Here is a 15,076-nt window from a genome sequence, read left to right as displayed (position 1 = left end):
ACACTTATCAAAACCAACCAACAACACCCAAGTTTCTAACGAATGACCTTTAAATTTTTGAAATCGGTCCAGCCGTTTTTGAGAACACGTCGACGTAAGGTCACATACACACGCACATACTTTTACCTATTTCGGTCTCAAACGATTCAGTATGACTTGAAAGGTAAAAAAAAACTACAGGCTTACACTTATCAAAACCAACCAACAACACCCAAGTTTTAACGATTGACTTTTAAATTTTTGAAATCATATGAATATTCTAGCTGTTTTGGAGAAAACGTCGATGATAGTTTTTCTTCTTCTTCCAATTTTGGTCTCAAACGATTCAGAATGACTTGAAAAAATTTAATGATTTCTCCTCCGTGAAGCTAATGTTTTTCTGATACTTTTTTAATTTCCCGCATGGTAAGTTATTGTAATCGTCTAAAAATCGAAATTGAGCAATTCTGCATATCTTTACGCTTCAAAGGTTTCTGAACATTTTGGCATACCTTAAGAAAAATTGATGTGTAGTGTATGTATGTATGTACAATTTTTTGTCTACGTTTTCGGGCGCACAGATCAACCGATTTCAATGGTTTAACAAACATTCGATTCCTATTGATAGGGAGATGTGCTGATTAGTTTTTGGCAAAGGCAGATTCAGCCGTTTCGGAGGTGCGGAGCAAAGAGTGCAGAAAATATAAATCGAGTTTTTGAGAGAACGAAGCATCTGATTTGAATGATTCAAAAGCATTCAATTTGTAATGATTGGGAGAAGTGGTGACTAGTTTTTAGTAAAGACAGGTCCAGCCGTTTCGGAGATACGGAGCTAAATGTGCAAAAAATGGCAGTTTTTGAGAGAACTAAGCATCCGATTTGAATGATTCAAAAAAGTTTCAGCTTGTGTTGAGGAAACGATTGCTTTTGGAAAAAATTTTTTATCTTTATTTTATTTTTTTTAATTTCCAAAAATTTATTATGGTACGGGAAGTTCCAGCAATTTGCCTTAAGGCACGATGTCATACACCACTAGTTGTTTATATTTAATTGTGATTGAGCCATTTAAATTTTTTTAGTTTAAATACAATTTGTTTCCTTTTCGGTTCAATTGACATGAAGGCCATTTTGGTCGAGGTCAAAAATCCGATGCAAAAACAAATTGATTGAATAATTGTATAAAAAACAGTAATCATATGTTACATAATATATATACATACATATATATATATATATATATATATATATATATTTGAATTTATTTACATGCAAAATTAAATATGCGTTTGAAACTCGTTTGACAAAAAAAACTTCTCCAAATACTTCACCATGAATTTATTTTATTTGCGTCATGTGTCATTAGCCTTTTAATGTTATTATATATTTATATAATTATTTATACATTTTTACACTATTTAACACGTTTTTGTTTTGTTTTACACGTCTAATAGTAATTAACCCTTTCGACTCGGATGCCGCCGCTCCGGCGACTAAATTTATATAAATCTCGGAATTCGCGAGTGGAAAGTGTTAAAAAAACAACCGCCGCCATATTTTACAGTTTTGTAAAATTAAACTCTACTTCTTCATTAAATATTGCAATAAACCGAAAATGAAAATTTTTGTATCTTTACGTTTCAGATGTTTCTGAACATTTTGGCATACCTTAGAAAAAAATGATATGTGTGTGTGTGTGTAGAGAAAGAGAGAGTAGTATGTCTGTATGTATGGATAAAAAGTTTTAAAAAATGCCATTCGGCGGCCTAAAATCAGATAATTTTCAACTTCCCGTAGGGTAGCTATAGTAATGAGCCGAAAATCGAAAATGAAAATTTTTGCATTTCTCGACGTTTTGAAGGTTTCTGAACATTTGGCATACCTCAGAAAAAATGGATGTGTGTGTGTTTGTATATATGGATACAATATTTTGGTCACGTTTTCGGGCGCACGGATCAACGGATTTGAATGGTTCAAAAAACATTCGATTCCTATTGATAAGGAGATGTGCTGATTAGTTTTTGGCAAAGGCAGGTCTAGCCGTTTCAGAGATACGAAGCAAAGAGTGCAGAAAATAGAAATCGAGTTTTTGAGAGATCGGAGCATCCGATTTGAATGATTCAAAAAACTTTCAGCTTGTGTTGACAAAACAATTGCTTTTGGAGAAAAAAATTTCATTCATTTTCTTCTTTTTTTTGTAGATCGAAAATAATTCAGATTTCAATTTTAATTCTGGCTAAAGTTTTATAGCTCATTTATATACTTTAAATGAATATTTTTGACCATGTGATTCAGTCAAGTTATAGTAATCGCAAAAAAATCGAAAATGAAAATTTTTATTTATCTTTACGTTTCAAAGGTTTCTGAATATTTTGCCATACCTTAGAAAAAATGGATGCATATGTGTGTGTATGTGTGTGTGTATATGTGGATGTGTGTGTGCGGATACAAATTTCTGTCGACGATTTAGGGAACGCCGATCAACCGATTTGAATATTTCAAAAAACATTCGTTTCGTATTGATAAGGACACGTGCTGATTAGTTTTTGGCGGCGGCAGGTTTAGACTTTCCGTAGATACGAAGCAAAAAGTGCCAAAAACTGTAATTCAGTTTTTAAGAGAACGGAGCTTCCGATTTTAATAATTCAAAAAAAGATTTTACTTGTATTCACAAGATGATTAACTGATTTTTGAGAAGGCAGGTCCAGGGGTTATGGACTCCCAATAAACATAAGTTGAAAAAATGTCATTTAACGGTCAAAAATATTTATTGGACATATGTATATCAAATTATCAGATATTTTATAGAGATTTTATCAATGTGTACACATTTTGTGTAATTTTTTTTTTTGGTTCCGTACCAAGATTTTTAATTACGGTACGGGAAGTTCCAGCAATTTGCCTTAAGGCACGATGCCATACACCACTAGTTTTTTTTATTATATTAGCTCTAGTAGATACGCCACTGGAGGTATCTACTAATTTGTAAACAATTAATTGTAAACAACTTGTCGGCATTCTCTGATAAATGTAATTATATTTATAGAATAAGATTAAATAAAAACTAGTGGGGTGGGTGGCATCGTGTCTTAAAGCAAATTGCTGGAACTTCCCGTACCGTAACGAAATGTTCGAGGAATACTGAATGTTTTCAAATAGATTATTATAAATATTGTAATTGTAACATTGTCTAATATTTATAAGAATTATATGAACTGAATTGCAGAGTTGAAATTATATGTTTAAAGTATATTAGAACTATAGTCAGAATTAAAAATAAAATCTGAATTATTTTTGATATACAAAAAATTTAAAAAAAAAATTGAGACAATTTTTTTTTTCCAAAATCAATTATTTTGTTAAGACAAGCAGAATGTTCTTTGAATCAATTGAATCGGACGCTTAGTTCTCTCAAAAACTGCCATTTTTTGTACATTTAGCTCCGTATCTTTGAAATAGCTGGGCCTGCCTTTGCGAAAAACTTATAACCACTTCTCCCAATCATTATTAATTGAATGTTTTTTAGATCATTCAAATCGGATGCTCCGTTTTCTCAAAAACTCGATTTCTATTTTCTGCACTCTTTGCTCTTTATCTCCGTAACTGCTGGACCTTTGCCAAAAACTAATCAGCACATCTCCTTATCAATAGGAATCAAATGTTTTTTGAACCATTCAAATCGGTTGATCCGTACGCCCGAAAACGTGGACGAAAAATTGTATCCATCACATGAACACACACACATCCATTTTTTCATAGTGTCAAACAATGCTGGTGATGTAATCAATAAATCACACAATAATTTGAACACAACGCTATGTTCAGGTATATCAGATACAGCCCGAAACCCGCTGACCAGCTCATGCGACGGTATGACTAGTAAAGTAGAACCAGTGGCTGAACTGTCACATATAATTCCGGAAAATGTCATTTTACAACGGAATGAGTCATTGAAGTGCCTTGAGAATCTGATAAATGAACTGCATATGATTGTCAAATCAAAGTCAAACATACATAAAGAGGTGAAAATAAAAACAGGCAACATAGCGGCCGTAATTAAAAGATTTATTGATTTAGACAACCAATTGTTAGAGGAAAAAGGCCGAACCACGGATGATACGGAAGTTATGATAAATGAAGTGCAATGTTGTGAGACAGCCCCTATAGAAAAAAGTGTACGGCAGGACACAAGCAAAGCCACAAGAAACCGAAACTCACAACATATAAGCAATAATCAGGTTAATGAGAAAAATGGTTTGCCAAGACGTCAGACGATCATAGAAATATGTAATGAAGAAAAAATCGAGGTAAATGACTGGCATAAAGTTCAGCCGAGAAAACAGAAAAAAAAGGAAGCAAGGTTACATCTGTCAGAACAGGACTCTAACCATAAAATGATAAAAAATCATAGAATTTTTCCAAAACCAAATGCCTTATTAATCCGGCCGACCGAAAAAGTTAATTATTCCGAAATATTACGTCGCATCAAACATGATGTCCCTGATGACAAGGTAAATACGACAGTAGAGAAAATAAACAAAACCAGAAATGGAGACTTGTTGATAACTATTTCTAAGAAAAGTGAGGACAAAGGCCAAGGACTGCAACAGATTATCGCAGGTGTGTTAAAGGATGAGGCCGAAGTTATTTATAAGGGGCACCAAGAAACTATAGAAATAAGGGATATTGATGATGAAACCTAAAAAATTGATATCCAGATAGCACTACAAAAAGCAACCGGGGGAGCCTGCAACACACCAGCAGAAGAAATTAGGCTTCGTAAGGCATATAGAGGTACCCAGATTGCTACTGTAGCTCTTCCAGCGGCAGTTGTACACGATCTGCTCAAAGCAAGTAGCAAAATACGAATTGGATGGGTCAACTGTCAAATTAAAATCATCAAGAAACCAATTCGATGTTTTAAATGCTGGCTATTCGGACATTATGGATCACAGTGCAAGAGCGAAGTGAATCGGACCAATCTATGCTTTAGATGTGGACAAGATGGTCACAAAATAGCCAACTGTATAAATGCAGCAAAATGTGCACTATGCGCTGAAAATGGAAACTCTGAAAATGTAGCACATCATGCCGGCACTCACAGATGTCCTCTATATAGGGAGGCCATAGAGAAAATAATGAACGCAAAAGCATGAAGATAATACAGCTAAACATGAATCATTGTGAGGCTGCACACGACTTGCTTATGCAGACGGTAAGAGATATAAAAATTGATGTTGCCCTCTTATCAGAACCTTACAAACATCTAACTGATTGGCCATGGGAAACGGACAGTACCACCAAAGCCGTTATTTGGTCCTGTGGCAAGTTTTGTTTCCAAAATGTTGTTAACAATAGCAACGCAGGATTTGTCGCAGCATCATTAGATGGCATACATTTATACAGCTGTTACGCTCCACCTAGTCTTTCTTTGCCAGATTTTGTCGATTTTTTAGATCGTCTTGTGGAGGATGCAAAACGACACCACCCCGTAGCGATAGCCGGTGACTTTAACGCATGGGCGGTAGACTGGGGAAGTAGGAAGACTAATGCAAGAGGTAAAGCACTTTTGGAGGCCTTCAATGCACTTGACGTGGTTTTACTTAATAGTGGTGATAAACCAACCTTTGAAAAGGGCAGTGCAAGCTCAATAATAGACCTTACTTTTGTTAGCAATAGCCTCGTCAGAGGAATTTGCAATTGGGAGGTATTAGATATCTACACTGCTAGTGACCACAATGCAATCATCTGGGAAATATCAACAGATAGAAACATTAGAAGACATGCGAAAATATCTAAAGCCATTGGGTGGAAAATAAAATCTTTTGATGAAAGCGCCATGAGAGTTGCCTTAAATTGCAAACCTATAATTTCAGAACACGCAGATGAGCATACTAGAGAGCTGATGGAGAGAATAACCGAAGCCTGTGATATCAGTATGACTCGTAAACATGGCATAAATCAAAGACAATCTGTGCACTGGTGGACTGAAGAAATCAGCTCTCTTCGTAAAGAGTGCCTAAAGAAAAGAAGGATCTCTCAGCGTGGATTTAGTCTCAGTAATTCTGCACAACTGGTAGTGGAATATAAACAAGCACGTAGACAACTAAATAAAGCTATCAAAGATAGTAAAGTTAGGTGCTGGAAAGAACTTTTGGATGAAGTCGAGGAAAATCCATGGGGAAGACCTTATAAGACTGTAATGTCTCGCCTCAAAAGCCAGCCAATACCTTCACCAACTTGCCCACGACTATTGAATAAAATAGTAACTACTTTGTTTCCACGACAACCTAATTTGAACTACCAGGTAACACATGTAGAACAGAATAATATTCCACTTATAACACTGCAAGAACTGATCGAAGCTTGCCATCGCGTTGGTAATAGCAAGGCACCGGGATTAGATGGAATTCCTAATATTGCCTTGAAAACATCAATTATGACATCTCCGACAATGTTTCTTAATGCATATAATACATGCCTGAAAGAAGGGGTTTTTCCACGAAAATGGAAACAGCAAAGACTAGTGCTTATTCCCAAAGGAAAAAAACCACCAGATGAACCATCATCCTATCGTCCAATATGCATGCTGGATACAGCGGGTAAAATTTTTGAAAGAATAATTCACCAAAGAATAGATGCAGTAGTTGATCCAATCCTAGCAAACAATCAGTATGGTTTTCGCAAAGGGCGATCAACTATCGATGCTATAAACTTGGTAGTTAATACCGCCAAGGAGGCAATTGCTGGAACCAGATGGAAGGGGGGTTCCAAAAAGTACTGCCTTGTAGCTACATTGGATATAAAAAATGCTTTTAATTCTGCAAACTGGGATTGCATTATGAATGCACTCCGTGACAAGAACGTGCCAGCATACCTATGCAATATAGTCGCAAGCTACTTTACAGACAGAATTCTAATGTACCATTCACGCGATGGTACAGAAGAATATAATATAACAGGAGGTGTGCCGCAGGGCTCTGTTCTAGGCCCTTTGCTGTGGAATATTATGTATGATGGCCTTTTGAGACTAGAGTTTCCAGAATGTGTGAAACTAGTAGCATATGCAGACGATGTTGCCATAGTGGTTGTCTCCAAACAAATTGATGACATCGTAAGCCTATTCGATATTACATTCAGAAAAATTAATCGGTGGATGGGAACAATGAATCTCCAATTAGCACAACAAAAAAGTGAAGCTGTTCTTATCACTAGTAGGAAAAGAATTGAGACCATCAAGCTAAAGATAGGAAATCTTGAGATCACGTCAAAACCTCACATCTGTTACCTTGGCGTAATGCTTGATGCTCGTTTGAATTTCAATCAACAGGTGGAACACGTTAGTGCTAAGGCGTCAATAGTTAGGACGAAACTTGCTCGACTGATGCCTAATATTGGAGGTCCTAAACAAACCAGAAGGATATTACTATCGTCAGTTATTACTTCAGTGCTGACATATGGTATCTCCATATGGGGTGATGCTCTTAAATCTCAAAAATCGAGGAGAATGGCAGGGCCCTTATACCGTCTCAGTGCTATAAGAATTGCTTGCGCATTTCGCACAATATCGGCGGAAGCAGTGTGCGTCATTTCAGGAACTGTGCCTCTCTTAGTCTTAGCAGAGGAAAGACGGACAATTTACCATAGAAGACATCAACAACTGTGTACTGAAAAGTTAAGATTAGAAGAACGGCAGAACAGCATTGACCGATGGCAGCGACTGTGGGATGTCGCTGTAAAGGGCAGATGGACGCATCGTCTCATTCCTAACATCAAAGTCTGGCTAAGTCGCAAGCACGGCGAAGTAAACTATTATACTACGCAAATGCTATCGGGGCATGGCTGTTTTCGAGCCTACCTACACCGATTCAAGCACGATAGCTCGCCGGATTGCCCATATTGTTTGGGCGAAATCGAAGATGCTGAGCACGTGTTCTTCGTGTGCCCGCGATTTGGTGCTCTACGGGATGATGTGGAGGAGACATTGAGACGCACAATTACCCCAGGTAATGTTGTTGAAGTGATGCTGACAAGTGAAGCTGCTTGGAACGCCATAGACAGATTTGCGAGAGACGTTTTAATGGACCTGCGTTCTATAGAGAGAGAAAGGGCGAATGGGACTTCGCCCATTTAAAAGATAAGTAAAATGTTTATGATTTATAACATTGTTTATAACAAGTTAAGAATTGTAACATTCTAGATCCTCCCCCCACGAAGTAATGCCTAGCGGCGGTTTCCGTGGGGACCAGAGGCAGGGGCAAAGCGGAGGTTTTAGTCGGTATTATACCAGGGCGGTATCGAGTCCGACATACCCAGACAGAAGACCGGTCTGGGATGCATAAAAGCATTTCCTTCGCTATACAAAAAAAAAAAAAAAAAAAAAAAAAAAAAAAAAAAAAAAAAAAAAAAACATCCATTTTTTCTGAAGTATGCCAAAATGTTCAGAAATCTTCAAAACGTCGAGAAATGTAAAAATTTTCTATTCCGATTTTCGGCCCATTACAATAACTTACCCTACGGGAAGTTAATAATGATAAAAATATTTTATCAGTAGAATAAATAAATAATAATTTAATTTACTGATTTTTTAAATTATTTTTCGTCATACTAAAGACGGACATTATTATAAAGACATGATTTGAGTCCATTACCCATCAAACAAAATTCCAGCCGTAAACAATGACCAAGGAAAAAATTATATTAACTTTTCGAGACTTGTAAATTAAAGGAAGTATTGTTGGAAATTAGCTAGGACTCAACACTTCTTTTGATTTTTACATGAAAAGGTTACTATAAATACACACATATGGCTTGGGAACCCATGGTGATTCATCAACACCACAAAATATATATTATTCATTATTTCAGCATTGTATTAATTAAGTTTGCAAAATAAAAATAAAAACGCTCTTTGATAACTTTTATTTTTCTCTTAATTATTCAATTGAAATTTAATGTAAAATAATAAAATTGTATTCTTCAATATTTCAGCCTTGTATTAATTAAACTGTTTGCAAAATATTTTTTGCTTTTAATCAGTAAAATTTGATAATATAGCAATTTATTGACTTCTAAATTTTCTTTTTGCTAAACATAGAACTTTTACAACAATTTAAATACTCCGAATTGATTTTTTTCCTAATGATACGATTATGATACTTAGAGACGGATTCTGTCGCATAACAGAAAAATTTTTACGGCAAGGCCATGTTATGAAGAACTTTCCATACTAATATAGACAAAAGCCATGCGGTCGGTGTGCAGTCAGGCAAATTTCACAGGTTATCTGATAGTAAACATAACCAAGAAGCCGCACAAATATTAAAAAAGCGATGTCAGATAACAGTTTGTTTCTGATACAGCTTTATAACATATGAGTGACGTTTGCAGTTTATGTGTAAAACGCCTGAAAGAACAGAAAATACATGATATTTTGACAGGTACAGTATGATTCATTAGCTTAATGTATGGAAGTCGGAGCGTAACATGGCCTTGCCATAACATTTTTCTGTTGTGCGGCAGAATCGGTCCCTAAGGAATTAAATTAGCTTTTCAACAGCAGCTATCCACTAGTTCACGTTGATTTAATTTTCATTTGGCTGTAGGAAATTTATAGAATTTACACTGACTTTTCTTACTGTTGTTTTTACAATCTACTATACAACTTTGGTGTCTCATTTTTAACTTTCCGTAGGGTAAGCAAATAAGTAGGCAAAAAATGGCAGTTTTTGAGAGAACTAAGCGTCCGATTTAAATGATTCAAAGAAATTTCTGTTTGTTTTAACAAAATATTTGATTTTGGAAAAAAAAATATTTTTTTCAATTTTTTTTTTCAAATAATTTTTTTTTTTTTTTTGTATAGCGAAAATAATTCAGATTTTATTTTTAATTCTGACTAAAGTTCTAATATACTTTAAACAAATAATTTCAACTTTGCAATTCAGTTTAAATAATTCATATCAATATTAGACAATGTTACAATATTATTAATAATCTATTTCAAAACATTCAGTATTCTTCGAACATTTCGTTATGGTACGGAAATTTCCAGCAATTTGCATTTAATTTATTTACATTTGAAATAAAATAATATTTCACGCGTATTTGTTTACTATTTTGGCAATAATAGCCTCACGTAGTGCTCAAAATGACCACTACGAGCGCTACAGACAGTTTGAGTTCCCCTTGCATGTTTTCACACATAGCGAATATGTTTCTACTCTCTCTACTGCTGTAAATGAACTCTATGCTTCAAATGTCAAATAATAAATGTAAAAGTTGAAATTATTTATAACATTAAAAAAAATTATTAATAAGTCTAGACTATTATTTAGCATACAACTATTTTCTTTTTTTTTTTTTGTGAAAGTATTTAAAAATGTCGGAGGAAACAATTATGTCTATGAATGATCAGACAATTAAAATTGAACCACCTGAATATTCACCTGAAGACATTAAACTTGAAATGCAGGATGAATTTGATAATCCTGATGTTATTGTTAAATCTGAATCGTGTTCTGAAGATGATGATACGTGTTTAGAAAGATTCATGAATTCCGAGGTGACAATTGAAGAAGAAGTCAAACAGGAGTTGGTCGAGGCATCAACTTATGAATGTGACATTTGCAATAAATCATTTGCAGAAACACATCATTTAAAAGAGCATATGATCGAACATATGTCTAATAATAGCAAAGAAAGTCCTTTCAAATGTGAAATCTGTTACAAGACTTTTGATCGATTAAGTGATCTGAAAAGGCACATGCTCATTCACAGTGGTGAGCGTCCCCACGAATGCAATATATGCAAAAAGACTTTCACGCAATCAGGCAATCTGAAAAGTCACATGCTGATGCATAGTGGAGTACGTCCTCATGAATGCAATATATGCAAAAAAACATTCACGCATTCAGGCAATCTGAAAAGTCACATGCTGATACACAGTGGAGTACGTCCCCACGAATGCAATATATGCAATAAGACATTTGCAGAATTGAGTAATCTGAAACGTCACATGATCATTCACACTGAATTAAGGCCTCATGAATGCAATATATGCAAAAAGACATTCAGACATTCAGGTACTCTGAAATCCCACATGCGCTTTCACAGTGGTGAGCGCCCTTATGAATGCAATATATGCAAAAAAACATACACGCGCTCAAATAATCTGAAGCTTCACATGCTGATCCATAGTAAAGTACATCCTCATGAATGCAATATATGCAATAATACATTCACACATTTACGTGATCTAAAATGCCACATGCTCATTCACAGTGGTGAGCGCCCTCATGAATGCAATATATGCAACAAGACATTCACGCAATTAAGTAGTCTGAAATGTCACATGCTGATACACAGTGGTGAGCGTCCCCATGAATGCCATAAATGCAAAAAGACATTCACAGAAAAAAGTAATCTTAAATGTCACATGCTGACACACAGTGGAGTACGTCCTCATGAATGCAATGTATGCAATAAGAAATTTACACAATCTAGTAATCTGAAAAGGCACATGCTGATTCATAAACGAGAGCATTCTGATAAATGATGTATGTAATAAGGAATTTACTCAATCAAAGGATTTGAAGAGACACAAGTCAGAAACATGATGAAATATAAGAATAGTTGCTTTAAATTTAAATATTGTAAAATTTTCTTGCATGTAACGGAATGTATAAATAGTATGAAATATACAGTAAACACTACATAATATCAATATTATTTCATGATTTTTTATTAGTTTGATTTTTATGTATTAAGTATTATTAATGAGGATTAGTAACCATTGGTTTCAGGTTTGAATACAAATACCAATCTTGGTCAGCAGTAGTGATATTAAATATTTACAAGGAATATTATATTTTTACAAAAAATGATTTTTTGTACGTCCAGCGATGCCATGCACCACTAATTTGCACTAGTTTTTTAAAAATATTTTATTAGTAATTATTTTAGATAATCTAATTAGCTTTAATTAACTTCCCGTAGGGTAAGTTATTGTAACGAGCCGAAAATCGAAATTGAAAATTTTCACATTTCTCGACGTTTTGAAGGTTTCTCAACATTTTGGCATACCTCAAAAAAATGGATGGATGTGTGTGTGTGTGTGTGTGTGTGTGTGTGTATGTATGTATGTATGGATACAATTTTCCAGTCACGTTTTCGGGCGCAAGCATCAACCGATTTGAATGGTTCAAAAAACATTCGATTCCTATTGATAGGGAAAAGAGCTGATTAGTTTTTGGCAAAGGCAGGTCCAGAGAACTAAGCGTCCTAATTAAATGATTCAAAGAACTTTCTGCTTGTCTTAACAAAATAATTGATTTTGGAAAATAAAATTTGTTTCAACTTTTTTTTTTCAAAAAAAAATTTTTTTTGTGTATCGAAAGTATTTCAGATTTCATTTTTAATTCTGACTATAGTTCTAATATACTTTAAACAAATAATTTCAACTTTGCAATTCAGTTTATATAACTCTTATAAATATTAGACAATGTTACAATATTTATTTATAATAATCTATTTGAAATCATTCAGTATTTTTTCGAACATTTCGTTACGGTACGGGAAGCTCCAGCAATTTGCCTTAAAGCACGATGCCACACACACCACTAGTTTGTAATTTGAGTCAACCACCCAGTAAACACTAGGGGGCACCGAGCGGCGGTAGCAATCCGAAATCCACATAGATTCCACATGCATATCACATCGCTGAAGGCAAGCTTGTGGATTTCAGGTTGCTACCGCCGCTCAAATAACACGGTGTTTACTGGGCGAGATGAAAGGGTATGAAAAAAGTTCAAGAAACTTCAAAGTTTTCAAAATTTAAAAAAAACTAGTGGTGCGTGGCATTGTGCCTTAAGGCAAATTGCTGGAACTTTCCGTACCGTAATTAAACATTCGAGGAATGAAAATAATCAAAAATTGTTTTAAATAATTGAAATTTCATTTATGAATACATACTGTAATTTTAAAAGTGTTTATTAAATTAGGCGACGAGCGGATTCTAACTTATGTGTATGCTTACAAGAAATTTAATTTCTTTTTAATTTGATTTTTTGATAAATTTTTCAAAATTTTGATTTTTTACAAAAATTTCTAAATTTTTTGGAATTTCTGGAATATGTTTTTTATTTTTTGAGATTTTGGAAATTTTAGAAAATATTCGAAAATTCTCAAATTTTTGTAAGAAATCGATTTTATTTTTAAATTTTGATAATTTTGAAATTTTTCAAAATTCAGTTTTTTTTTAATGATGAAAAATTTCGAATATAAGAATTTTTTCAAACTTAATTTTTTTGAAAATTTTGCATTTTTTTTTTTGAAAACTTTCAAAATGACGAAATTTTCATCTAATCGGATGATGCGTTTTTATCAAAAACTGCATGACCATTTTTAACCCTTTGCGTTCCATACCTCCGAAACGGCAAGACGTTTCTTTTGCAAAAACGTTTGCAAACCGAATGTTTTTTCAATCATACAAATCTGATATTCCACACTGTCAAAAATGTTGAGGACATCTGTTCAGACCATATAATTGAACTTTAAAATTAAAAATCTTGGCACGGAATCCAAAAAATTGACACAAAATGCGTACACATTATTCAAATCTCTATAAAATATCTGATAATTTGATGTGCATATGGCTAATGAACATTTTTGTCCGCCAAATGGTGTTTTGTTAACTTATTTTTATTGTGAGTTCATTACCGCCGGACTTGCCCTTCTAAAAATTTAAACAGTTCTTTGTTTAGTCAATACAAATAAAGTGTTTTTGAATTATTCAAATCGGATGCTCCGTTCTCTCAAAAACTGAATTAAGATTTTTGGCAGTTTTTGCCCCGTATCTTCAAAACTACTCGACCTACCTTTGCCAAAAACTAATTAGCACGTCTCCTTATCAATACGAATCAAATATTTTTTTCAAAATGTTGTTCAAAATCAAACGAAATTGTTCAAAATCGACGAAAAATTGTATCCGCACATACATACACACATACATCCGTTTTTTCTAAGGAATGTCAAAATGTTCAGTAACGGCTGAAACGTAAAGATATATAAAAATTTTCATTTTTGATGTTAACAGAAAGTTCAAAATTTAGTTTTCAAAAAATATCAGTATTTTCGAAAAAGGCATTTTTTTCGATATTCAAGATTTTCAAAAATGATTACAAAAATTAGAAATTTTCAAAAAAAAATCTATTTTTTCTGAGCTTTCAAAAATTTTAAATTAGTGCAGTAGAGTTCCAGCAATTTGTCTTAAGGCAATATTTATATATTATATAAATTTGCAAAAATTGGTATCGTTTTCTTGGCATTTGTCAAAATTAGATCTTTCATCGACGGTTGCTCAAAAACGCCTGAACCGATTTCAGAAATTTAAAAGCCATTCGATGTATCTCTATGAGCACTATAGTTTGTCAGTTTTGTGAGACGATATGCCGAGCCGTTTCTTTGTAATTTGAAAAAGAGTATTAAACTTTTCGTCCACATTTAAGCTCATTCTACCAAATCGATTTTAAAAAATCAAAAACTGTTCGAAAGATATTAGTTGGGAATAATACTGATTAGTTTTAGGTGAAAATATACCGAGCCGTTTTCTTGTAATTAACTGTTGAAAAAAAAAATTAAGCCGATTTTTATGAAACTTTGTTTGGCGATGTATATCATGGTCTTATAGAACTTACTGAAATATTACGGTCTTACGACAAATAGTTTAATTTTAAAAATTCATCCAAAGTTTGAGAATATGAGTAGTTTTGTTGACGTTCGTTAAAATTAAAATTAGATGATTTACTTGGTATAACAATAGATTACTTGGTCTTAATGAACATAATAAACCATTAATGTTCTAAGAAAACTGGTTCAATTAAAACGTGTTTGTTCATTTTCAATTATGTGTAATAAATCTTCTCGGAATACTTCTAGTCACTCATAAATTAATTTGTTTATTATTGATTAAGTCAATTATTTACACATATCGGGAAGTTCATGTAATTTGCCTCAAGGCTAAATACCAATACCAACTAGTTTCTATTTTGAAAAGAAATACAAGATTAGGAAAGTCAGGAAATTGATTGCCTATAGAATATTG

The 15,076-nt window shown here is 33.7% G+C and overlaps 2 protein-coding genes across 2 annotated transcripts; both read left to right on the top strand.

The window, feature by feature from the left end:
* Nucleotides 1–5,149: 5,149 nt before the first annotated feature.
* Nucleotides 5,150–10,242, top strand: LOC113362841. Its single transcript, XM_026605338.1, has 3 exons — nt 5,150–5,784; nt 5,944–6,356; nt 10,106–10,242. Exons 1-3 carry the CDS (start codon nt 5,150–5,152, stop codon nt 10,240–10,242), a joined length of 1,185 nt encoding a protein of 394 aa, XP_026461123.1.
* Nucleotides 10,243–10,354: 112 nt separating this feature from the next.
* LOC113362840 (zinc finger protein 3 homolog) lies at nt 10,355–11,812 on the top strand. The gene is made up of 2 exons (XM_026605336.1): nt 10,355–10,754; nt 11,778–11,812. The coding sequence occupies exons 1-2, from the start codon at nt 10,355–10,357 to the stop codon at nt 11,810–11,812; spliced, it is 435 nt and encodes a 144-aa protein (XP_026461121.1).
* The last annotated feature ends 3,264 nt before the right edge of the window (nt 11,813–15,076 follow it).

The sequence above is a fragment of the Ctenocephalides felis genome, unplaced genomic scaffold (genome assembly GCF_003426905.1).
Source record: "Ctenocephalides felis isolate EL2017-DRISC unplaced genomic scaffold, ASM342690v1 CF-g0.4_SCAFFOLD_00845, whole genome shotgun sequence".
Lineage (NCBI taxonomy): Eukaryota > Metazoa > Arthropoda > Insecta > Siphonaptera > Pulicidae > Ctenocephalides > Ctenocephalides felis.
Note: the sequence above shows the minus strand (reverse complement) of the source record. Positions and strands in the feature narration are given on the sequence as shown.

Coding starts and splice junctions, on each gene's coding strand:
- LOC113362841 (XM_026605338.1), top strand. CDS start 5,150: ATGAATCATTGTGAGGCTGCACACGACTTGCTTATGCAGACGGTAAGA. Junction 5,785..5,943: donor AAAATATCTAAAGCCATTGG/GTGGAAAATAAA, acceptor CATAAATCAAAG/ACAATCTGTGCACTGGTGGA. Junction 6,357..10,105: donor CGAAGCTTGCCATCGCGTTG/GTAATAGCAAGG, acceptor TGGCAATAATAG/CCTCACGTAGTGCTCAAAAT.
- LOC113362840 (XM_026605336.1), top strand. CDS start 10,355: ATGTCGGAGGAAACAATTATGTCTATGAATGATCAGACAATTAAAATT. Junction 10,755..11,777: donor GCACATGCTCATTCACAGTG/GTGAGCGTCCCC, acceptor CATTGGTTTCAG/GTTTGAATACAAATACCAAT.